General features: G+C 35.9%; 1 protein-coding gene across 50 annotated transcripts in view; it reads right to left on the minus strand.

Annotated features, from left to right (window-relative positions):
* SVIL (supervillin) overlaps positions 1-25,069 on the minus strand; it is a 175,580-nt gene that overhangs the window by 33,689 nt on the left and 116,822 nt on the right. For 33 of the 50 annotated variants that reach the window (XM_087945123.1, XM_087945122.1, XM_087945121.1 and 30 more), the window contains 10 exons: positions 24,366-24,461; positions 22,182-22,431; positions 19,675-20,230; positions 17,182-17,371; positions 13,743-13,875; positions 5,814-5,861; positions 5,268-5,345; positions 2,931-3,078; positions 1,226-1,315; positions 1,059-1,145 (listed from right to left, as the gene is read on the minus strand). In XM_087945123.1, coding sequence (XP_087801249.1) covers positions 1,059-1,145; positions 1,226-1,315; positions 2,931-3,078; positions 5,268-5,345; positions 5,814-5,861; positions 13,743-13,875; positions 17,182-17,371; positions 19,675-20,230; positions 22,182-22,431; positions 24,366-24,461 — 1,676 coding nt within the window. The remainder of the gene's footprint in view (positions 1-1,058; positions 1,146-1,225; positions 1,316-2,930; positions 3,079-5,267; positions 5,346-5,813; positions 5,862-13,742; positions 13,876-17,181; positions 17,372-19,674; positions 20,231-22,181; positions 22,432-24,365; positions 24,462-25,069) is intronic. The other 17 variants (XM_087945126.1, XM_087945124.1, XM_087945119.1 and 14 more) reach the window with 5 other exon arrangements.

Consider the following 25,069-nt stretch of genomic DNA (forward strand, 5'->3'; position numbering starts at 1 on the left):
TATTTTAATCTGAAAGATATACTAATTATCCGAGCATGAATTTCCTATTGTCAATTATGCTAGACAAAGGTTTATAAGCAACCTAGAAGATTTTTTAAAAAAAATTGGTTGCAGTAATAAACGGAACTTTCTCTAGTGAATATAGAGATGATGACAATTGCTAGCAGTCACAGCCTTAATGATAAATGATGAGGGGTTATGGAAATGGTACATTTGAAAACACCAGGTTGGAAAGGGCTAGCAACAAGATGGTCAAAAATGTATATTCTCTTGCTTGAACTCTTAAGATAATAGTTTAACAGAAATCAATTGTTTTAAGTAAATGTGAGAAGCACTCCCTCTCTCCTTTATCTATTCAAAACTTTAATAGCCAAGTCTAAAAGAAGAAGGCCAACACATGGTAGCAAAAATCTATTTTAATTACTCATCCTGCCCATATAGTATGAAGTAACTAAGCAGGCAACCATGGTGTATGGCAAACAAAAATTCAAACATTACATTTTAAAACAATCTGTTTCAGCCATGTTTGTTCCCTAACTATCACGAGAAATATATTTTGTGTTCTCTGGAACATCATTATTTGTCAGGGTTCTTTTTAAAGTCTTTTATAAAATTTTCCAATTTAGTTATGGTGAGCAGAATGACATACTGTTTAGCATTTTTTAAAAATATCTGAAGAATACTTATACTATCAATATTTTGTGCTAAAAATGTATAAACCATTTGAAGCATTGCTTTTCAAACTTGGAAAGTATGTAGGCTTCAATATTTGCTGGAGAATTCTGGGAGTAGAAATCAATATGTCTTAGTTGCCAAGTGTGAAAAACACTGATTTAGATCATGAAATATTTCGAACATTGAACAATTACCAAGCATAAACTAAATGTATATGTTACATGCTACAAGGTGCTATTCATCTCCTTAACAAACTAAACTTTTGCTAATGAGTCCTTACTTACAATTTTTAATATAGTCCACAGACCATTATTGGAATAATGAGTAAATTTACACAGAACAGTAAATCAAAACCCAGGCTGCCTTCTCAAAATTTTACAGACCTTTGTTGTTGAGTTTTCCTAAGAAAGTTTCTAGTTTATCCAACTTCATGTCTGATTCTAACTGCATATCTGGTCTCGCTTCAATTTCTAAAGAAAATAAGAATAAAAATGACCAACTTTTTAAAAAAGAAGGATTTAACCTGTTCTTACATGTTTTAATGACTTACCTTCCAAGGGTTTTGAAATAAGTGAGGTTGATTTTAGTCTGTTGCAGAAAGAGGATGTTGGTGGATTGATAGCACTTGGGGATGCTAAGCCTGTGGAATAATAAAATGCTTAATTTCATATCAAAGAATGGATGTTTCCAATTTTCTGCACAATCTAGTTTTCAGGCATGCCTGGAACTTTTCAGGGAATCAAAAAAGCCTGGCATAAATATATTCCTTGAAGGACATTAAGAGACTCTATTACTGCACAAATAATGCAAAAACCAAATGCTTAAATCAGCTAAATAAATAAAATGTTCCATGGACAATAAGCAATATTAATAGCTTTTCAAGGGTCAAACAGAGAATTTTTGAAGATACAAACAACCCTGTTACTTGCTTTAATATGATAATTAAAAAGATAATTGTGCTGGAGCAATTGTGGCAAATCTCCAGAAATATATTTAGGGTACAGCATATGTTATGTTTTCAAGACAGTCTTGCCAATTGTATCCAATATTTCTGCAGTGCTTATAGCGCATCATATTGCAAGAAATCACTGAAATATGCTAATGGAAGAACAGGTAGCTCATTGATGAGCTACCTGTTCTTGTTAGATTTTACAATTTGCCATTTCCATGGTCTAGCATTATCAACATTTACCCACATTATAATTTAGAAGATCTAATAGTGATTGATGTCTGATAGAATAACTTTCTTTTTTCTCAATGAGGAATCCTTGAAGAACTTTTAAGGACTTCTTTAAAATTTCATTCTAAATTCTCTAGAGTGCTTCAGATGTAAATCCAAGGGCATTTGTGTCTGGAGGTTCACTTCTATTCTACCATTTGCAGATTGTTAACTCCTTCTGTGCAAATGTAGCTATTGGACAGAATAGAAAGTTAGACTATTCAAGTGAAATTTTCACCTTAATATATCTGGGACAAATAGTCATTGCTGTAACAAGGTATACCAAGAATGAGATGTTTCTAGCCCTCCAAGATGTTGTTAAACTATAATTCCAGGCAGTCTTGTATACAAATGATTGCTAGCAAGGAATATTAATGTTCTAACTAAGCAACATCTGGAGGAACAGAGGATGCTGTGAACTAGATAAAATGCTGGCCGTGTGTTTCTATTTTTTTTAATTGGGCTTTCACAGACAGCTGTGCTCTTAAACGTTAGCCACACAGATGCCAAGGAAATTTCTTTATTTCTAGTAGAAAATCCCATCAGTTAAGCTGCCAGAAGAAAATATAAAGGCATCCTAAAAATAGTATATTCAGTTTAAGTGGTTTCATGAGATGTGATCAGCTTGCTCACTCAATTATTGTGTATTTTGTTTCTTATTTCAATTACAACCTATTATGTACATCAAGATATGAAAACATTGCAGACTTCAGAAATAGTATGCTGTTTCTGCTCGCGGTGGTGTTCTGTCCAATTGAGTTTTAAATACCACTGAAATGACTCCTTAAATAATATGCAGATCAAAATAAGAAATAACTTCTGGAAATGAAAGCAACATAAATCCTTGGCAAAATCTTTTTTTGGTTGCTACAGGTTTCTAAGTTATTAAAAATCCAGATACAAAGGATACATTTACTGATTCATTGTTTTTAGTTGTTTTAACTGTTTTAGAATTGTAAGCTTCCCAGAATCACTTGGATGAGAAAGGCAGCTATAGAAATTGAACAAATAAATAAAATTAAATACATTTGCTGACCTTTTTTTACCATTCTGCCAGCCACTGTAAACTGGGTAGAATCATTTGATGCCCCTTTGCCTTTAGCTTTCCAAGCTTCTTCTCGAACACTTATTAATTGCTTTCTTTCTTCAATTGTCATTTGATTTTCAGCGGTATCCACATTCCTCTGTTTTTTCAAAGAATAAATGTGGTTATCAATATTTTATATATCTTTTTATAGGATTACATGATTAGATTAGGGTCTCAAATGGCTATATTGAAATTTTGAACTTTAAAGATTTCAAAGTACCTTGTACTTATTTTCTGTTATAATACAATTGAATAGAGCAAAAAGGTTTTTTGGGGGCTTCAGGATATAATGAATGCATCTATAAAACTGTTGTAAATTGTATCACAGCCTTGATCATCATATATTATTATCTTCTCCAAGGTTTCAGTCATGGGTATTTAATCTAACCTCACCTGCCATTTAATCTAACTGGAAATGCCAGATATTGAATTTGTAATGTCCTACATATTCTGTCCTATGTGATACCACAAAACTGCTCATTTTCTCAAAGTTAAATCACACCTCGTTCCCAAGCACAGTGTGCGACAATAAACAACTTGGTTATTTATTTAATTTAAATATTAATAACCTTTGTATGTTTAGTATTTAGTTGATTACTACCGGTATGTATAGTGTATCTATATATAGAAAAAATAAGAGTTGACAGCCTGGGAGCATGCAAATTATGTTTTTTCTCAGATAAAAGCAGTCCATTTAAGTGGTAAATAGTTCCATTTTAACAAACAATCCTTCAGCAGCATTTACCTATACTGTGACAATTGTATTATCTTTCTTATAGCAGTGATGTCACAAGAAATATTTTCTTAAAAATATAAACTGGAGATTTCCCCTGCCCCTTCCCAAATTTATGTGTATATGGCACTGGTATATGAATGAACCTTTCATTGGTAAATGAATGAACCTATATTTCACTTATTGTACCCGTGGCACTCACTCCTATCATCATGAAGTGCTTTGAGAAATTGGTCTGCCGGCACATCATTTCTGGTCTTCCGCCTACATTTGATAAACACTGATTTGCATACAGAAGAAATAGACTTACAGAGGATGCTATAGCCATCACTCTTCACGTTGCTCTGACTCAGTTGGAACAGCAATGGTTTGTGTTTGTGATCTAAAACCTTCTATCACAACGGGTGCCCTCCCACTGATAAATGTAATTTTCAAAGATAATGAAAATAGAAACCTAGCTACCAACATAGAAACCTGGTTCAAGCATCTGGATTCTTATACTAAATATTCCTAGGTATAGGAAGACTTGAATTTGTTTTAGAGAAAAAGAGATAAGAAATATCCAGAATAATAATACAATGATGCAGAAGATATTTATTGTGGAGAATGTGATTAGGCAAACCTCTGAAGGGAAATTAAAGTAATTCCACTGGTTCTTTTGAAAGATAAAGTCTCCTGGGCTCCTTTTTTCCTTCAGTAAATTAGTTTCATTATTATACTGTAAGATTATTAATGAGTTCTAAGAATTCTTGTTTTCTTCCACCCTAAATTTTACCAGCTTGTGTGCATTATTTGTAACTGATGATATGCACCTCACTCGGAGTACTTTTGACTACGAAAACAGTGAAATATATTAAGCAAATAAATAATAACTTCCACTATTGCTGCCTTACTTAACCTAGGATTAAAGAGATAAGATGTGTGTGTGTGTGTGTGTGTGTGTGTGTGTGTGTATAGGTTTATATAGGTTTCTATCATATTGCATTTCAAAATTTATTTCGAATTCCTAATCTGAAAGCAAACTCATGTATTTTTTAACTATTGACTTTACCGAATATGGAGCCAGTTTGATATAATGATTAAAGTACCAGGCTAGAAACTGGGAGACTGTGACTTCTAGTTCCTATTGAGGCACATCAGCTGGATGATATTGGGCCAATCACTTTCAGTCCTAGGAAGAAGGCAATAATACAGCCACTTCTGAAAATCTAGTCAAGTAAAGTGTTATGGCTGATTCAAAGACATCCCTCCACGTACACAACCAACGTATATTGGAAAACAATGTAAACAATCTGTTATGTTTCTATCACTGATGTCTAGGAAGTGAGCTAGAACCTGAAGTACATTGAAGAAAGAGAATTAATAGAAGAATTGAAACTTATTCTATGTAACCTTCTCCAACTATTGATATATTGGAATACAATTCTAAGAACTTCCAGACAGAAAAGAACTTCCAGACAGATTGATATATGTGGAGGTGGAGAAAACATTGTTGAATAAGTGCTCAATAAATCATTGCAAGACCTATCCTAGAGTATGCAAGATTTGCTCACCTGATTAATAGGTATGAAGGAATGAAGTTTATGGGCAGCAAGTATAGCAGGAGAATAAGTAGAAGCATAGACAGGTTCCTATGAAGAGGGAGCAGAAGCATAGGACAGAATTAGGAAGACATGGAAAAGATATGTTAGGCAGTTAGAGAAGAGAAGTAGAAATGAGTTTACATCAAATAATTGATGAAAGTTCTTACACTTTCAGGATTTGTCTACCTAGCCGATATGCTGTAATAACCAAACAAGAAAATCCATGCAAGAATGTTACACATATTATAGCCATTCACATGCAGCCATAGAAAGGATTAGAGATGAAGGATTAGCGATGATAGAGAGATTTGAAGAAGGCAAGCAAGAAGAATGACTTTTAATCACACCAGCAACGCTTTGGCTAGTAATGTATTTGGCTCTTGCTAGAAACCAAGAAGTGCCCATGATTGTGATGCAACTCTACCACATAGAGCTTGAACATGAAGCTGACTATAACCAGAAAACAATAAGCCTGCGTGCCCAGAATAGCTGCCCTTGCATTCATGTCAGGCTTACCCAAAGAAGCTTAGATATGGCTTTATCATCTGAACCTCCTGCTTCTTCCTACAGGTTGAAACAGACAGGAAACATTGCAGAGAATGAGAGAATAGAAAAGTTGGAAAGAACTACCTTGTGTCCTGGATAGTATGGTTCCTCGTTTAATTAAGAAGTGCAAAAAACAAAAAGAAGAAAAGCTACCAATGTCAACAGACTGCCAACTGAGTCTGTCGAAGAAATTACCAACCACTTCTTTCTTTTAGAAAGATATTCATACTTCACACAACATTTTTTAATCATTACTTCTCCTGTTAAATTTTGTCAAGATCATTTTTAGTTTTTGGTTAAGTTTTGAAAGATTAATCTTTTGCAAGAGGCCTTTGCTGGAATAAAGTGTAATTAAAATCCTTTGGTTTGGTTAATCTTCTGACATAATGACCCGAAGCTCAGTGAATAATCTGGTGCTTGAAATGTAAATGTAATAAGGAGTGGCTATTTCATTATTGGAAAAATTAATCTAATAGAGAGGTTTTGAGAATGGAAGAGGTCTTGTATGATTATGAAACTATGGAAGGAGGAGGAAAAATTAAAATATAAAGAGAATGTGAATAAAGGACTTCTTCAGATAAAATTTTATTTGTATCTGGATGTTTTAAAAATATTAAACCAATCACAACACATGAATTAACAATTAGTCTACTCCAAGGGTCCCCAAACTTAGCAACTTTAAGACTTGTGGACTTCAACTCTCAGAATTCTCCAGCCAGCCATACTGGCTGGAGAATTCTGAGAGTCGAAGTCCAAGTCTTAAAGTTGCCAAGTTTGGAGACCTCTGGTTTACTCTAATGCAGTAAAAAGCCACGCATGTCAACAATTGTAGCAGATGGTCACAATTAATCCATATATTAATATATATTAATTAATATATTAATCCAGATATATCTATTACCAACTACTTTTGATACCATGGAGATTAGCATATGTAATATGCTATCAAAACTGTGCAGGTATTTATTTAAAATATTTTATCATTTCTGAATGAGATTTCCATAAATCTCAATGATTTCCATACTAACGTATATCATACGACTTAATCTTTAATTTAAAACATTTGTATTTAAAATAGTCAGTGTTTAGACTTTACAGCTATCAACTTTTGAAATTCCTCATTCTGAAATAATATTTTATTGTGAAATAGCCCAGACAGGAAGCATACCCATATGTACTAATTCTACTTTATTGTAATGTTACATTAACAGAATCTTGCAAGTCTGAAAATACATCTTTCCCCTTCACCCTTATAACCCAAGAAACTAGGGTGGGGGCAGGAGTGGGATTCAAATTTTTTAACAACCGATTCTGTGGGCGTGGCTTAGTTGGTGGGTGTGGCTTGGTGGTCATGTTATTGGCTGGGCGCGGCCAACTCAATATCACTCACATCGAGGCACGCATCTCCTCGTCTGGCCTCTCATGACTGTGGGGATGCTGCAACAGTTGTAAGTGTGAAAAATGGTCATAACTCACTTTTTTCAGTGCCATTGTAACTTTGAATGGTCCCTCCACACAAGCAAAGTACCAGCAAAGGAGGGGAAAAAAACTCCAGAGAAGTTCCTGAGACAGGAAGTCTAGTCCTGCCAAGAATGTAATAAGGGTTAACCGAGAGGCAGTTTCTGTAAGCAACACCAGAATGTTTCCTTCCTGCCTTCCTTACAGGATTAGGCCAGTAATTTCTTCTAACAACCGGTTCTCCGAACTGCTTAGAATGTTAACAACCAGTTCTAGTGAATAGGTGTGAACTGGTAGAATCCCACCCCTGGGTGGGGATCTCTTCTGAGATATGTGCAATCCCCCCATTTCTTCTATGAACTCAACTGCCTCTTATTTGATCATTCTGCTGGCTGTGGCTCTTTCTTTGGTCTCTCAAAGCCATTCGCACATACCATCATATAAATACTCTAAAAACAAGTGAGAGTGTGATGTTTCTTACATTCTTTCAAAGTGTTAGCATGCCGAAAATTTTTAGGACTGTCTTTAATTTCTACATAATTTACAATCTTAACTAAAAGTTTACTGTCTGAATTTTTTTCAAGCATTCGGTGGCACCCTTTTATTGCTTAAAACCATTCCAGTTTTATTCTAATGATATTTATATTTAGTGGTGCTTCAGGTTGTTGTATTTTTTTGTATCAAGATACATGCAAAACATACAAAGCAAAAGTATTTACTGCTCCAATTCTACATAATAGCATGCACCAACTACTGATTAACAGCAACCCTGAGTTGAATAAGATAAAGAAGTTATCACTAACTATTTGTCAAACAATTCTCAGTACGATTGTTAGAGTACTGACCTGGAATTTAAGATTTTTTTTAAAGCCATATTATTTCATGAAATAGTACTGTTATTTCCAAAATATAAAAAAAACCAAAACACTATACGGTAAAACTGGAGTTCAGAAAAGTTTTTATAACCCATTCCCACAAAATAATTTTGGCCCAAAAACTTTCATCTGGAATGTAAAGCTAATGACCAGTGATTGTAAAATTGCAATGAATTGACATTCCAGTTGGAATAATTTTAGAGATTTTTTTTCAGAAAAAAAATCTCACAAATATTTAGAACTTAATACATGTAGTCTAGCATATCAAGAAACACTGCTCTTTTCAGATTAGGTTCATTGCTAGCTCTAGAATTGAATCAACCACTGTTGTCCTGATATATGACCTCCAACATAAAAGTAGAGATATGGGTCTTTATTGATGTTGCTTGCTCATTCAGCAATTTTCATAGTATTCCCACCAGTTTGCAGGCATGGTCTCAGGAAATAGAATTAGGTGACTCTAACTCTCTACCACCAAGCAACAGTGTAAGATGTCACATGCCACCACTTATCTGCATTACTTAGGTTAGATGTTGTCAGTAAACTAACAGCATTCATATCTCTTCTTTTCCTTATGAATCAGGAGAAGTTGGATGTTCTGAATTAGGTTTTGGATGTACTGACGTAGTGGACAAGGTAACGTAACTGAGATTGAATTCTGACAGAATAGAGATCTTGTAAGTAGAATGTGCTTGTTCTAAATGGGTTTACACTCTCAGAAAGAATAGACACATAACTGAGGAGTTCCTAAGGTCATCACAGGACCAAATAAACTCTAGGGCAGTGTCGGCAACCCGCGGCTCTTTATGCTCTCTGCTGCAGCTCCCTGTCAGATGATCCCATCACTGGCTGGCTTGACCCCTCGCCCTCCCCTCCCAGTCACTCCTTGCCCAGCCTGAGAAGGTAAGGGCGAGACCGGTGGATGGAGACTCGCTCCATATTCCAGAGCGGGAGTGAAGCGTCTGTCTAGTTGCTTCTTCTTCCGGCCCTTGTTGGTGCTGCACGCACTTTGGTCACTCAGGAAGACACGACTTGCTCTCTGCCCCAAGACAATGGCTCGGCCTGGCTGCGGCTCATGCTGCCTCTATGGCCTGCTCTTCAGCGCTTTGCTTAGCACACTTAAATTTAGTGTGCTCACAATGGGGAGACAGCGTTCCCTCCTCCTCTTGCAGTCCATTACAATGCAGAGCATCATAAAAAATCCTTGCCTGTTTTGGAAATGGTTCAAGACAGAACACACAAGCACACACACACACATGATAGAGAGGGAGAAAGAAAGAGAGAAGGAAAAGGAGAGGGAGAAAGATAGAGAGGAGAAAGAGAGATAAGAGAGGGAGAAAGACATGAGAGAGAGGTAGGAAGAGAGATGAGAGAGAGGGGAAGAGAGAGATGAGAGAAGGGGAGAAAGAGCGAGAGAGAAAGAGAGATACAGAGAGGGAGAAAGACAGAGAGAGAGGGAGAAAGAGAGATGAGAGGGACAGAGAAATGAGAGAGAGAGGAAACAGATGAGAGAGAGAGAGACAAAGAGAGACAGAGAGAGATACCTGTTTCCCAGAGAAAAGAAAATACCAGAAGCCACAAAACCTGAGGGGCGGGGAGAAGAATCATGTGATTTGGGTGGGAGTGAGTGACGTCGAGTTGATGACATAGAGGTGCCCGCCCAGGTTTTGTGGCTCCCAGTTTTTTGTTTTCTGTGGGAAACAGGTCCAAATGGCTCTTTGACTATTTAAGATTACAAACCCCTGTTTTAGGGCCTGGACTGCCTGTTGCCAGCTTCGGTGTTAACAGAAATAAAGCTGTTTATTCCAAGACAGGAATAAACTTGTTGTAAACTGAGATTTAAACTATGTAACATGCAGAAATCAGTTTACTCAATGAAATACCGGGCTACTCACGAAATACATCTCTACTGAAGAACTGCAGTAGCTGCAGTTTCAGAGCAAATTTAAAGTTTTGCTTTTTAGAGCCTAAGCAATCTCAAATTTGGAAATCTAAATTTACATCTATTCAAGTAAATCAATTCATGCGAATTTTAAGTAAATATGTTTTTGTTTCAAAATTCTGGCTGATGTTTATGGGCACTTCTTTTTTTTTTTTTTTAAGAAAAACTTTATTAATTTTACCATTAAAAACAACACATCTACAAATTATATACAGAAGAGAAAGCAAACAGGCCTTGGCAGAGGCTGAGAGGGAAAGAGAGAAGGGCAAATGAGAGAGGAGAGGGAAGGGTAAGGGAAAGGGGGGATAGAATGGGAAAAACAGTTAAAATAAAACCATATTTTTGTGACTGTAAGATCGTTTCTTCTTCAAATATATCGTCAGCGGTACTTTTCATTTATGGGCACTTCTATGTCATCCCAATTCCATTCCAGTGCACACGATTTTGAAGCTAGCCATGAGATTATGTTGACTCATATTGGTCCAGTAATCTAATGAAAATCCTCTAATCTCCATGAGCAAATAGGTGTTTCCCACCAGAAGCCAGCCAATAAGAATGCAAAAGACATAATTCAGTCTTGCCAGTTGAACTCTAATAAATTATCTCATAAGAACAATCTCATCAAAATTCCACCAAAAAATAATTTAAAAAGCTAGCAACCACCTCAGTTCAATCCCTTTTTTAAAAAACTCTTCTGTACTTGTTTAATTGCACAGAAGCTGATTGGTGAAGCTTTTAAAAATCCACTGTTGAATTCTTCTGAGCAGGAAAGTTATGCAGAATGCTGTTTGCACAATACACATCTATGAAGAAATTATGTGCATTTTTTTTCTACATTTTTAAATAAAGAGGGCTTCTAGACAGTGGTGGGATTCAAACTTTTTTTACTACCGGTTCTGTGGGTGTGGCTTGGTAGGCATGGCATTGTTTGGTGGGCATGGCAAGGGAAGGATACTGCAAAATCTCCATTCCCTCCCCACTCCTGGGGGAAGCATACTGTAAAATCCCCATTCCCTCCCCACCCCACTAACCTGCTTTCCAGCTCTGTTCTCCTGTGCAGGACAACAAAAGAAGAGCCAGCCGATCAGCCGGGACTCGGCAGGCAGAGAATAGATGGGGGCGGGGCCAGTCAGAAGTGGTATTCCAAACTACTCAAAATTTCCACTATCGGTTCTCAAGAACTGGTCAGAACCTGCTGAATACCACCTCTGCTTCTAGACCATTAAAACACCATCTCATTCTAAGGGAAAGCCATGGGGCTGAAATAATACATTTGCAATGAGATGCCTTGATGTGGCAGCAACAGAAAGGAAAGAAAGCACCTGTGCTGAAGCTAGGTGACCATTGCTGTCACCAGGGGTGGGATTCAACCGGTGTTACTACCTGTTCATTTATTATGTTTTGTGAGCGCATGTGTAAAATAACTTTAGGCTGTGCTGCCCGGACAGCTGAAAAGCGCTGTGCGCAGGTGCACAGCGTTCGAAAAGCCTCTTTTCCCCTGCTTTTTCAACTCCAGCTGTGCCGAGCAAGCAGCTGAGGTTGAAAAAGCAGGAAATAAAGGACAGGTAAGAGCCCGGGTGGGCAGGTGGGCCAAACAGCAGCAAACACAGAACCGGTTTGGTGTCTGCTGCTCTTCAGAGCTACTGGCTCTATAGAACCGGGCAGAACCTGTAGCATCCCACCCCTGGCTGTCACCATGGAGCAGCTGTCAAAGCATGCCTGGTCTGACCCTTCACCAGGAAGCTGCTGGCAAAACTTTTTTCCACAATTTGTGCATGGTGTCTTCCTTGCAAGATCTGGGGAAGAAGGTCTCACATGGCCAGCACCTGACTTTTGAACTGCTAAGTCTCCCACTTGTCAGGACTAGTTGGACCAAGAAGACAACGGAAGTCAGTTGGGATGGCGGACTGCAGGGTGGCAAGACCTCGAAGTGCAGGGGGATTAAGGCTTATCTGTTGGGGTTTCCTGCACTGGTTGTGACTTTGTGCTGCACTGCATCTCAGGGCTTCTTGCAGCCCACCGCCATTCAACAATTCATGACTGCACTACTTAGCAAAATAAATTTCTGTCCCAATTGCCATCATAACTGAAGAACTATCTACAATGAATCTCCTCAGCCTCTACTTAATCCCTCCACCATTTTGTTTCCACTTGCTCTTTTCAATTGATCCCAAGATATTGTTTTCATTTCCTTACATGACTGGGTTGCAACAACGGCTGACGACTAATGACTTGCTTACACCCAAGAGTTGAGAAAGCCGATGAGGCAAGAGCTATGCCAAAAGAACAACAATCCACTTGCAAGTTTCAACACTGCCCCCACCCATGTTTTGCCTTGACTGGTACAGAGACAGAAAAACAGTTCGCTCAACCCTTACACATGCCAGCTTTGAGGAAACAAGCAGGCTGAGAGAATCTTCTGAATGGCACAAAAATTTTACATTGAGCTGCTTTAACCATTCATCCCACAGTTAAAAGAGAAAGATTTAAGCATAACTTTCTAAGAAATCATGTTAAATGTCCTATTTGTATTAATCAGCATACTAGCAAATCCTGATTTTTAGCTACCATTACATGGTCTTCCCACAATGAACCAATATATATCTATATCTACATCTATATCTATATCCATCCATCGATCTATCATCTATAACTCATATGTTGACATGTGTCCCAGTGTCTCCTGTGCCCTCAAAATTTCTTTCTCAGATACACAGCACAACCAGGTAGGATATACTGAATTACTCACTTAACTACTATTCATCAGAATGTCCAAAACATTCTGTCCATAAACTACAGTGCAGGGATTTCAGAAGGTTGGTGCCAAAATACAAGTTTTGAATTACAGAATAAAACAGGGTAGTCTGAAGGATGTAGAAATATGGGGGTGGGAGGGAGGACAAAAAAAAAAAAAAAAAAAAAAAAGCCAACTGGCAAAGCCAGTCAGATATCCCAAACTGTTAGTTATGTTAGTTGCAGAACCAGTTGAGAAGTGAATGCAAGGAGAACACAAATAGGTAGGTAGGTTAGTGGCTATGCCATGACAAGATGTTGGCAGTGGATGAGTGACAGGAACACACATGCAAGATTGAGGGTGGGCACACCAGTGGAATATACTATGTTGGGAATTGCTGAGAACCTACATAAAACCAAATTCAGGATGTGATACAAAATATATTTTCAGATATTTTGAATATTGGGGAGAGATGAAATCCTAATATATGAACAGTTCTAGATTATATCTGACCTTCTTATAAAACCAGAGAAATAATGCTTTAGCAATACTTCAAGAATTATAAAAACACTGAGCTTTAAAAGTGTAGGATTTATTGTAAAAATACATGATTTATTGTAGCATATGTTTATATAGATGGTTTCCGACAGACTGTCACATAAAATATTGTATAAAAATTACTGTTTTTGGCAAATCAATGAGGTTACACAATGGAAACCATAAAAAACTTAGATTTATGATGTGGCCAACCTAAATATTATGAGTGATTAATAATTCTGTAATATATGGAACTTTTTGTCTTTTCAGAACTTCTTTCCTACTATGGAAACTTAAAAGTAAAAAAAGAAATTTTAAAGAGGAATGTTATGTTTTAATATAGGGAACTGTACCTTCTTTGTAAATAGTTGCTCCTTCTCTTGTAGTTGAGGATTTCGTTCAGCACCTAATGCTCGTCCATGCTCCGTTTTTTTATTCAATCTGGTTTTCCAGTCTTCTTCACCACACTTCTTTAGAAGTGCCAGCCTGAAGAAAAGAAAAATATACGGACTTAGTTGGATCTATAAATGCAAATTGTGTGAAGTAACTGTATTCCACTAAGAATTCCATTCAATAATGGAGACAAAGCAAATTCTGACTTTCTGAAATTTTACTCTTTGACATAACCATACTTTATATTTTAGTGTATACGTACTGAAAAAAGATTTAGGAACTAACCCATGATACAAACCTTAACTAAAAGTAACCTGACATTGATACAATGAATTCTGGATCATTTAAACATCACATACAAACAAAAATCCAGTAACAAATGATCTTAAATTCTTCTTTCGAAAAATCTATGAAGTGTTGTGTTCATTATTTTAATACTGAAATGGCATTCTTCTTCATCTTAGAATTATTTTGGGCAGGACCCAATGAAACTCAGACTGACAATTAAAACTTAGAAAGAAAAGACAAGAACACTGCTTTTGTGGTGGGTATTAATAAATACAGTGTTGAGATCTACTGCCCTGATCAGACACTACTTGCATGCAGTTCAAAAAGGACACAATGACAACTTGAAGCAAATTCAGACAAGCACTACCAAATAGTGAGGTCTGAAAATAAGCCTTTTGAAGAATAGTTACCATCTTGTTATTAAGTCCTAGTTTTTAAAGTTTGGCAGTTTTTCTTATTCTCTTTTAGCATGTGCCACATGAACCAATTGTGCTTGGTGGTGAAATGGGAGCATCAGACGCCAAACATAAGATGTTCTATTCTAAATGAAGATGTCCACTCCTCATTTAGAACTGGCATCTCAATCTTGATCACATCCCATTCCAAAATCTGAATTCTGTGTACAGGTGGGGGTACTGGTGCTGTGTCTCATACAACCTAAGGTGATTGCCTAGAAATGCAATGTTTATTAAAGGAAGATTGACAATGGAGAACCACAACAGAGGACACTGTCTCAGATTAGTTTCCACTTGAGTTTTTTTCGTCTTTTTTCAAATGAAAGCCTACTACTTCTTTTTTTTTTAAAGCTCCTTACTCATCTTCCCTCATCAAACTAAGCCTCAGGACAGATGAATAAATTCAAGCATATTTTTCTGTTACAAATGGATTATTACTCTTCTTTCATTTCACTTTCCTTATCTGTACTTTCCATTTTATCCTTACAAAAAAGGAAACCTTAAGTGAATTGTCATTATACAAAAAGGAATGTTAAAAGACAAATAAACAATATAAATGATTATCTGCCATTATAAGAAGTACAATATGATTATAAGCAAACTGGCTTTGACCCTTAAGAAAATCACATATTCCGATTGTAGATGATGCAAGACTAATGATTAATTTATAAATAAACAAGAAGATAAAAAAGATACTTTAGAATGGAGACAAAAATATGCATAGCTGTACTATCTATTCCAGCACCCAATTAGCAAATCACTTGAATTTAATCTGACACCTCTATTATATGGCAACTAAACCTACATGTGCACTTGTGTTTTGGTATAAATATGGGTGCGTGCCACGATTGGAATATAATTTATCCTTACTTTTCCATTCCAAAACTGAGTGTTACATTACGTGGAATTAAGCATTCTATCGTGTTCAAATATATAAGTTAGGATAAATACCCACTTTTTGTCCAAGAGAAGTTGGTTTTCCTCTCTTTGAGGGATATAATGTACTTATAAGAAGCCAAACTGCAATAGACTGAAAATTAATATCACCTCACCAGGTCATTGTTTTTCCAATCCCTCCAACAGAAATTATGACCACAACTTTCTTCCATAGAAGATATTATTGAACACATGAATACACTGGCCTTTTAGGGACATTTCTGAGATGACAACGTAATATTTCCCCATGAAATTTATGAACGTGGCAAACTGTGCACTGGGGGTGACTAAACATAGTCCTTGTCTTTTGACCACAATTGACCCCAATGTTTCTATTGGTACGTGAGACAGTTTTAAGTGAGTTTTGCTCCGTTTTATGATCTTTCTTGCCCCAGTTGTTAGGTGAATCACTTCAATGTATAAGTTAGTAACCCAGTTGTTAAGTAAACCTGGCTTCCCCCTTGACTTTGCTTGTCAGAAGGTTGCTAAAGGTAATCACATGACCGTGCGGGGCACTGCAACCATCATAAATATCAAGTTTCCACGCATCTGAATTTTAATCATGTGATGATGGGGAAGCTACAATGTTTGTAAGTGTGGAAAATGATCCCAAGTCACTTTTTATAGTGTTATTGTAACTTTGAAAAGTCACTAAACAAATGGTTGTTGAGAACTACCTGTAGTCCCAGTTCTTCATGCAGCCTGCAAATGCTACTTCCTTGCTTAAAAGTAAGAAGAAAATATAGGCCATGAATTATACCAAGCCAAATTTCTTACTATATGAAAATCTTGACATCTTGACATAATTTTGAAAGTTACAAAAACGATAAAACTATAGTTTTTACATTGTAATCCTGCCATGGAAAAAAAGATGTGTGGCCAATAGCTGTATTGGGAATTATATATAATGTATGCTTAAAAGGAAACCATGCCAAGATAACTTAGATTTTGCACAGATGTGGAATAGTGTATTGTAACCTGTTCATTTGTTCAATTGCTATAATTCATTCTGCTTCAACATATGGATCAAGCAAAGCATAACATTTTTTTCAGTTTGATACCGACAACATACTTTCATGCCATAAAAAAGCAGCTCTTTGTTTAAAAAAGAAGAGTGGGAGACTCACAAAATGCTAAATGCTGCATCCACAGCTATATTTTGGCAACAGGATAACTGTAATAAGCAATTGCTTGGTTTGCTCTCCTTAAAGTTAACCACTTATTCAACCGTCTGATGAAAACCACATTTCAGACTCTGCGTTCTCATGTTTGCAAGGATGCCTTACTTTAATAAATTAACTATCCAATAGGATTGAGTGTCATTCTATTTTTAGCAGTCAAAAAGGTGGCTTAAAATATGCAGAGGTACCTTGGTACTCGTCTACTTTAAAACTCATCAAATTTGGTACTTGACGCATTTCAGTGTGAAAATTTTGTCACCTAGTGCTCGTCATTTGTTTGGTACTTAACGTGCAAGCTAGAACTACTAAGTCTCAGCTGCCTCGTGACTTGCTACTAAGGGTCACGTGCTAAGTCACATGGTTTGTTTGGTACTCGCCGTTTTTAGTACTCGTCATGCCTCCTGGAACCAATTAACGGCAAGTACCAAGGTACCACACTATATAGATGAAGATTGTCCACAAGGAATGGTCTTCTGTATCATTACTAGACTCCTCCTATAAATAAGAGGACAATCATACACTCAGAAGAGTCTATTTACCTTTCTTTAATGGACATAGTTTTGCTGGATGCATCAAGGATGTCCTCTGTTATTTCAGCTTTACTGTCACTAAAGCCTTCTTTTCCTAACAGCTCAAAGGTTTCCTGTTGCCTACAGGACAGCACTGCTGCTGATTGAGAAACACTTTCTGTTGCAGCTGCTCTAAACTCTGAAGATGGTTCATCAATCTCTGAAGGGGAGAAATTCATCATTAGTGCTTCAATTGCAAGAACCTCCTGCATATTTTGCATCAATTGAAATCGATAAATGACTTCTACTTTTTAATATGCCTTTATAGTAATTCATAACTAAAAATTAATGTTTGTCCTCACAGTTAATAGATTAATCCAGCTTTTAAAATATGATTTTAAAAAATCTTCCAAGATTGACTTCCCGGGGATTACAGAGAGCTGTATAATGTCTGGATGTGGTTTTTCAACTTTCCAGACAGGTTTTCAATCTTAATGTGCCTTGGAAAAGCCGCTTTGGATGTGGCGTATGATTTTTACATTTCCACATGCCACAAGCCACAAATGCTAGCCTAGAAACCGGGATACTGAGAATTATAGTCCCATCATAGGCATAAAACCTGGCTGGGTAAATCTGGGCCGCCTTATCAGGGTTGCTGTGTGGAAAATATAAGGAAGAAGGAGTATTAGATATGTTTACCACCTTGTGTTTATAAAAATAATAGATGTGGCATAATCTAAAATAATAACTTTTATTATTATTTAATAAAAATAGTAATCTAAAATAATAACTTTTTTTCAATTGCCGGAAGTGCTAAGCAATAGTAATACAACACTTCTACTTTTTCAATAAATTTAATCTGAAATGTCCAATTCACTGTGGGATAGTGATTCTGATAACCTTTTATGATATTCAAGCACTATTTATTTTCATTGTTTTTGTTAATATTCGTAGGAACCTTCCAATTTGTCTGGATTAGTAATAACAAATATTTCTCAGCAGGTGGCAGCACTAAATTTATCTGGGTTGACTTTAGCCTTGGTTAGATTTTGGATGATAAATACAAAGACCATGGGCTATTTGTGTTCCTTGCTTAGAACTTCTTCTCATCATAGTATAGAAGATAAACTTAAACAGAATTTCGATCTGTAAGACTGCCAATTCAAAGTCACTAAATCCTATCACCTCTGGTTTAAATATATAAAAGATGCCTCTATACAAAGATAATTTATGAAAAGTTGGGTTCTTCATAAGGTGATCGCAAAATATCTAGTAGGTTTTCCCTGATGAACAAATTGGCACTTTTCCTCCTATATCAAAAAAAAAAAAAAAAAAAAAGGAACTGTGAAAAGAGTACTAGATTTCTTTGTTCCTTGTAAAATTAAAAGCACTACGGGTGAAAGCTGACTTTTCAACTTTTCTCAACTGGTCAGAAAGAAATATTGTCTAGTTTGTTTTTTAAAAATTGTTCTAACACTATATGTTATTGTTGAGATTGTTTTATTGCAAGGGATTAAAATTGCAGTGTGAAAGGCTTTCATATCTTAAACAAAGTCTAATTATTGTTTTTAAAAAGGGAAATATTTAGAACTAAATATCAATCAGCATCAACTGCATGTTAGTCCTTATTCTTATAGTAAGAAGTGTGTTTTAATATCTTGTACAAATATTCAAATACTTATTTGGTTCATATATTATGTCAAGCCATGATTTACTTAACCATACTTTTTATTAAATCTCAAGGGCTTGATGTGCACAATAAATTAAAGCATAAACCATAGTTTACAAATAATGTATTCACTGAATAAAGACATTACTTTATGCAGAAAGGATTTTCAATTGGTTTTTAAATCAGAAAACTGTAAATGTATTTCAGCAAATTTGCATTAGGAAAAAAAAGATGAATAAAGAAAAATAGACCTCTTTAAGATAATTTATCTCTATGTTACCCTATGTTAAGATGGGTGGCTAATAAATTTGATAAGTAAATAAATAAAATTTTGAACATAAGCTTTAGAAATTTGGTTTGTTCTCCCTCTGGGGAGAACAATGCATGCTATATTGTGATATATTTTTTCCTGGAAAAGCTATGGAAGATTGGTATGAAAATATCATCATTGATTTTATTAAAGAGGAAAAATATATATAACTGCTACATTTGATAATCAAATAGATTTCCTGGGAATAACTACTAATAGTTTATAATCACATACTGAATTTAATGAACAGCAATATTTAATTGATTAATCAGGCAACTAACTCAAAAATGTGTTCCAGTTAATCAGGCAGCTTTTTAAAATTCACATTTTAAATGTAAGAATTTATAAAGAAAAGGAAGGGTATTTTTAGATTGTAGTTTACAAGGCATGTTGCTTCAATCCAGTTTCCATAATTTCATCTTCACTTAACACATATACAAACATGCACACACCTTCACTGGGAGCTAAATGCTGATTAAAATTCGTATAACGAGGAGATTAAGATTTATTTAGACAAATGAAGAGCTGGAAGTGAACCATTTACCTCTTCGCAGTGCTGAGTCCATGGCTATTTCTTCACACTCCATCAACTCCTCAAAGGACTGCCCTTTGACTCCTTGTTTCTCTGGCAGGATGTCAATGACCTTTTCTTCAGTACGCTGACAAAGAGGCTGTCGGCTAAGCAATTCCATGCTGCTTTTTCTTGGGAATGCATATTTCATCTCTTTGTTGTAGTCCACTGTTTTATCAGGAAGGGGATGCGAGGGCTCTTCCTCAAAAGAAAACTTTCTTACGCCATTCATTTCCCATTTTGCAAATTCCTTGGACTCTGCTTCTTCGTGGCCTCTTAACTGTTGATTGTTCTCTCTTATTTCTAAGGAAGGCTGCCACAATTCTGTTTTTGGGGTGTTTCTTAATGACAAATCCATGCTTTCCACTGAAGGCTGGTATTTGAAATCACGATTACTGACCATTGGATCTTCTGTTGCCTTCACATGGAGATCTTTACTAAATAATGGTGATAACGCAGATACCATGGTTGATACAGATGTTATAGTAGTTGGAGAGAGAGGAGTGAACTTCTCGCTCTCACTTTGTACCTATGGAATGAGACAGAGTCTTAAAACTGGTTGTCTACAAGAAAAACTGTGTAATAACCAGCAATTATGCTAGCTATTCATTATTATAACCTTTCAGATGTTGAGTTGGCAGCACAATCATACAGAAGCATAAGGACTCTAGTTAAAATAAGACAGAAGAAAACAATTGTGTTTTCTGTTCTTCTTCAGCCATAATTCCATATTTTTAAAATGGTGCTTCTGGAAACAATTGCAATTCAGAATTTTCAATGATTCTCTTTTCATCAACTGAGAAATATATTTATTTACAAACTTACTTTTCTTAACATCTTAACAAACCTACATTTATAAAGGATGACGGATAATGTGGAAAATTAGAAACAGAAGTGGTAAATCTTGGTTTTTTCCTGATGTTGGATTAGAACTTCTATTGCCCCAATCTCTGATTAGGACAGCTGAAGTCTAGCATTCATCTGGAAGGCCACAAATTCTCCAGCTGAGGATTAGAAATCAAACTGGGCCTCAGATTCAAACCCTTATTCAGTAGAAAACTTGCTGGTGACTTTCAGATGAAGTTTTCCAACTAAGTTCATCTATCACACTAAGTCATCATTTGCTTAATTCTGTTCAGCTTAATTAATAAAGAACTGTATAGCACAATGCTACATACACACACACACAATCACATTTTGCTTTAGCACAATATATGAACTCATTCTCTTCATACAATCTATCTTATAAAAGTTGCAGGAAATAAGCATGGGAAAAAAGAATTGGATTTAATCTTGTATGTAAATTGGAGGAACAGTAAGATAAACATATAATAGTTTAATTTGAAAAAAAATACTTTGCACTGTATTTCTAAGTATTTATGTACATGATCTGGAAGCATTAGCCTTTATATTTTAATTTTACAATTCAACTACAGGTATACCTATTAGTGCTACCAGTTTTAAATAAAATTTATAGAATGTACAGATTTTTAAAAATATTATTTGCTGCGGAACATGATTGTATCCACATTAGCCCAACACACCTATGCCATTATGGGTCACTGGGGGAAAAAAACCTTAACGTTGAAAGATATTTCCCATTTGTACCATTTTTCAACCCTAAAAGCTAGTTTAACAATATTGGTCATATACAGATGAAAATAAGATACACACAATTCTTGAATATGCACTGGTCACTGATCCTAATAAAAATTGTGTCCAATTATTGGGTGTAAGAACATTAGCAGAAAACAACTTGCTTATAAATCAAATCATCTAAGCTTTGAAGATGAACACAGTTACTGTTTACCCTATTTATAGGCAAGTTGGTTCCAAGTAGCAGCTGGGCCTCTGAAATTAAATTTCCAATATGGAAAGAATTTGTGGTGTACTTGTACCTAAACCAAGAGGGATTTATTTTTTACCTAGTAAACATGTTTAGAATTAAAGAGCAAGCATGTAGCTTTGGGAGTTCAGGGCTAGAATTGTGACTAGGAGAACTTGAGATCTGCTTAGGACAATATATCAGCTGCCCATTTTCCTGAGTAAGACAGATATTAACATTTTCAGGTATTTCAAGAACTTACAGAATTTATGTGGGGCAGCCTTTGCATTTAAAAATGTCAGCTATTAGGTACCAATATAACTGTCTTATTAACAATCATGCAGCATCAATATTGTACTGTCTTGACCAGTTTGCAAAATTAAAAATGATTTTGTACTGACCGCTACCTTGCATTAGAAAAATGTGTTTGGGTGTTTAAAGTCTGCCTAGTGACAAGAGGTTATCACTATATGCCGAAACACTAATCGCACAGCTTGATTAACAGCAGTGGTGCTGCTATCAGATGAAGTGCTAGACCACATTTTCATGCAAGGAAGTTTGATGAAACAGGACATTAAATTCCATGTGGACAATTTCTACTGAATAAACATGACATGGCTGAATTGTGAGCAGAAGAAAACATTTGCATTTGTACCTGCTCAACTTCTCCAAGAGTGACAGGTTGAGTTTGATAACGAGCTTTCAATCTCCTTTGTCTAAGATCCCTCTTCTTTACAAAAACTGCCTTTGTTATCGGCTGAGACAATTTATTGAATAAGGCCATCTTTTCAGCCAAACTCAGGGTAGAAGAATCTGGTTCTCCAGACTGATCTTGCTCAGCAGCATCTTTGGCTTCCTTTATTTCATCTCTGGCTGATGTTTTTTGGTGGGCAGATGCTTGCAACCTTAAAGGAAACCTCAGAATTAACATACCTAGCAGCTTTAATAGCACATGAGACATTAAAAAAAATAAATTAGGAAAGCTTCAAACAAGGTCTAGGAAGAGTCAGGAGAAAAGTGTTGGCAACTTGGTTTTGTGCAGCTGGATCTGCATTAAATTTTCTTAATCCTATATTCCACATTTAGTTAAGGGCAGTGTTTTAAAACCCAAAAGGAGTCACAGCAATCCTATCTATGCCATACCAGTTTATACTGTGTAGCTAAATATCATAAGACAGAGGGTATATAATCTTGATGAAAGGCTCTTCTGAAACTCTCAGCTATTAAATTCAACGTTTTTTTCTTTTAAAACTCTCATTTTGATTGACCTTATTTGTTGTGAACATAGCAAGCCATTTGTGCTGTTTTCATAGTAATATGCATAAAAGAATACCAAACTCTTGAACCACGTTATACTTTTGCTTTGCAGGAATCCATTCTTAGGGTGAGGGATATCCTTCATCTTATCTAGCCTTTCCACTCACTGCCTACAATTTAAGAAAAATAGTGACTATGCTAAAACAATATCTATTCTATCACTACTGCTTATGCAGTCTTTCAAGCTTGTATTACCCACAAAAGGAAGTGGGGAAAACATTAATCTTTGTGCAGCATGCTCAATTAATGGGAGGAGCAGGAAGGACTGAGCCAGATGTTTCGTAAGATCTATAGTGAGCACTACATGCATCGGTTTCTACATGCAAAACAGGCAACCATGACAGCAACACTGTCACATGGCAATTATTTCAAATTCTCTATGTTGGTCTGAGATATATATGTATGTGTTTTTGTGTGTGTGCATGTGTGTGCATGTGTTTTTGTGTGTGTGCATATGTAAGATCGAGACAGAGACAGAGAGAATGACTCAGGAAATTCTGCCAAGATTTCTTACACTTCAGGGAAAGCTAACGCAGTGGCAGTGGGCATTAATTGAATGCATAATGCTTATGGCTTGAATCAGGGTAAGCTTGTGAGATCAGTATAATTGTATCTTTCTATCATCCTGAATTTTACTCTTGATTAAATACAAAAGTTGAGCAGTCTTCAAGAATACTTTATTTATCATACATAACTTTATATAGCTGGAGGGGTAAATTAAGAACTATATTGTCTTCTAAATGTTCAATCTCGCTAATCTCCTGTTTTGGATTCACTAATTCCATTATCCATTTTCTCTTGACCTATTAAGTTCAAACACATTCTCCCAATAAATATACAGAGACATTGGGAAACAGTGAAGAGTGATGGAAGGATGAGCCACGAGGGTCTATATTGTGGGTAAAAAGATATTTGTTAATCTATCAATCCATCTTTGCAATTTAAAAATTACCATCTGGCAAAGCCAGCTATAGTGAACAGAAACAGAAATCCCAATAAAATCACTAGACTTTAAGAAAATTCGGAATTGTTTCTTCTCACCATATTTTAATTTTTTAATTCTGTCCTCAACAGTTTTTTTTACAATTATTAAGCAGCTGAAGGACAACCCAAACAGGAGGAATTTATGCTTACACCTATAGATGGCGTAATTGTTCATCTTTCCATTAATCTTTCTAACTGTTAAGGGACTGGAGACAGAAAGGAAAGTGAAGGTCCCATGACTGTATCTGACTTTCTCCATGCGTTTTCCCCCTTTTATATTTGAGAATGGGATCCTCCCCCCCCCCCCACAAAAAAGAAATAAACCAGATACTGTGCCTAATCTAAAAGCTCTTGGATCAAGCGTGCAACAAGCAAAATATGTTTGATTGCTTTTGCAGTAGACAAAGAAAGGTTTTTATAAGAAAGACAACCGTTCTTTAAAGATCTTCAAATCATCCAGTACACTTGCTTTTAGAGATGCATTTGCTAGCAATGAAGCTTGCATTCCCTGTAACATGCAAGTTGCGTCTCTCAGTACCTGGTAGGCTGTATAGTGCTCTTAACTATAGTGGGATTAGGTATTCTTGCCACTACAGTGTGGGTATTCACAGTACATGAGGCAGGGGTAGGTTCACTTTAAAAAAAAAAAAAAAGCCAAGAGGAAGAAAAATTCACAAGGAAAGAGAAAAGACAGCATTAAGGAGAGCATATAGTTTTCACAATGCAAGACCACATACAGTAGCTTTTCCAGAGTTGAATAAAGTTCAATAAATATTTTATAAAACTGCAGTTCCAAGGCCAAGTTCTCCGTTAACAGAAATATTTTCCAAAAAGTTTAACGGATTTTCATATTGTCTACAAGAGCACAGAGATTTGAAGGAAAGCCACAGGATTTTATACATTTAGAATATGAATTCATTATTAGAATGGTACACGCGTTTAGAAGGCTTCTGATCTTCTGGTAGATTATAAAATTTCACTGCCAGAGTTTGTCAAGGAAGGTGATATATTTGATTTCATTTCATTAGTAACGCTAAGTAATATCAAGTATATTCTATTATCATCTGTGATTTATTAATTATACATATACATTGTCCTGATATAAATCACTGACTGACTCCAAAAAATGATAGTTGTTCCCCGTAAGCTACCATAATTTTCCAAAAATTGTTTCCCCTCTCCAAGAACCCCTTCATAATTACCTAGCTATAAATAGTTCATGAGTGGAAGTAAAACTCTTTA

The sequence above is a fragment of the Notechis scutatus genome, chromosome Z (genome assembly GCF_049901735.1).
Source record: "Notechis scutatus isolate UNSWTSFEM ecotype Mainland chromosome Z, rNotScu1.2, whole genome shotgun sequence".
In the NCBI taxonomy this organism is placed as follows: domain Eukaryota; kingdom Metazoa; phylum Chordata; class Lepidosauria; order Squamata; family Elapidae; genus Notechis; species Notechis scutatus.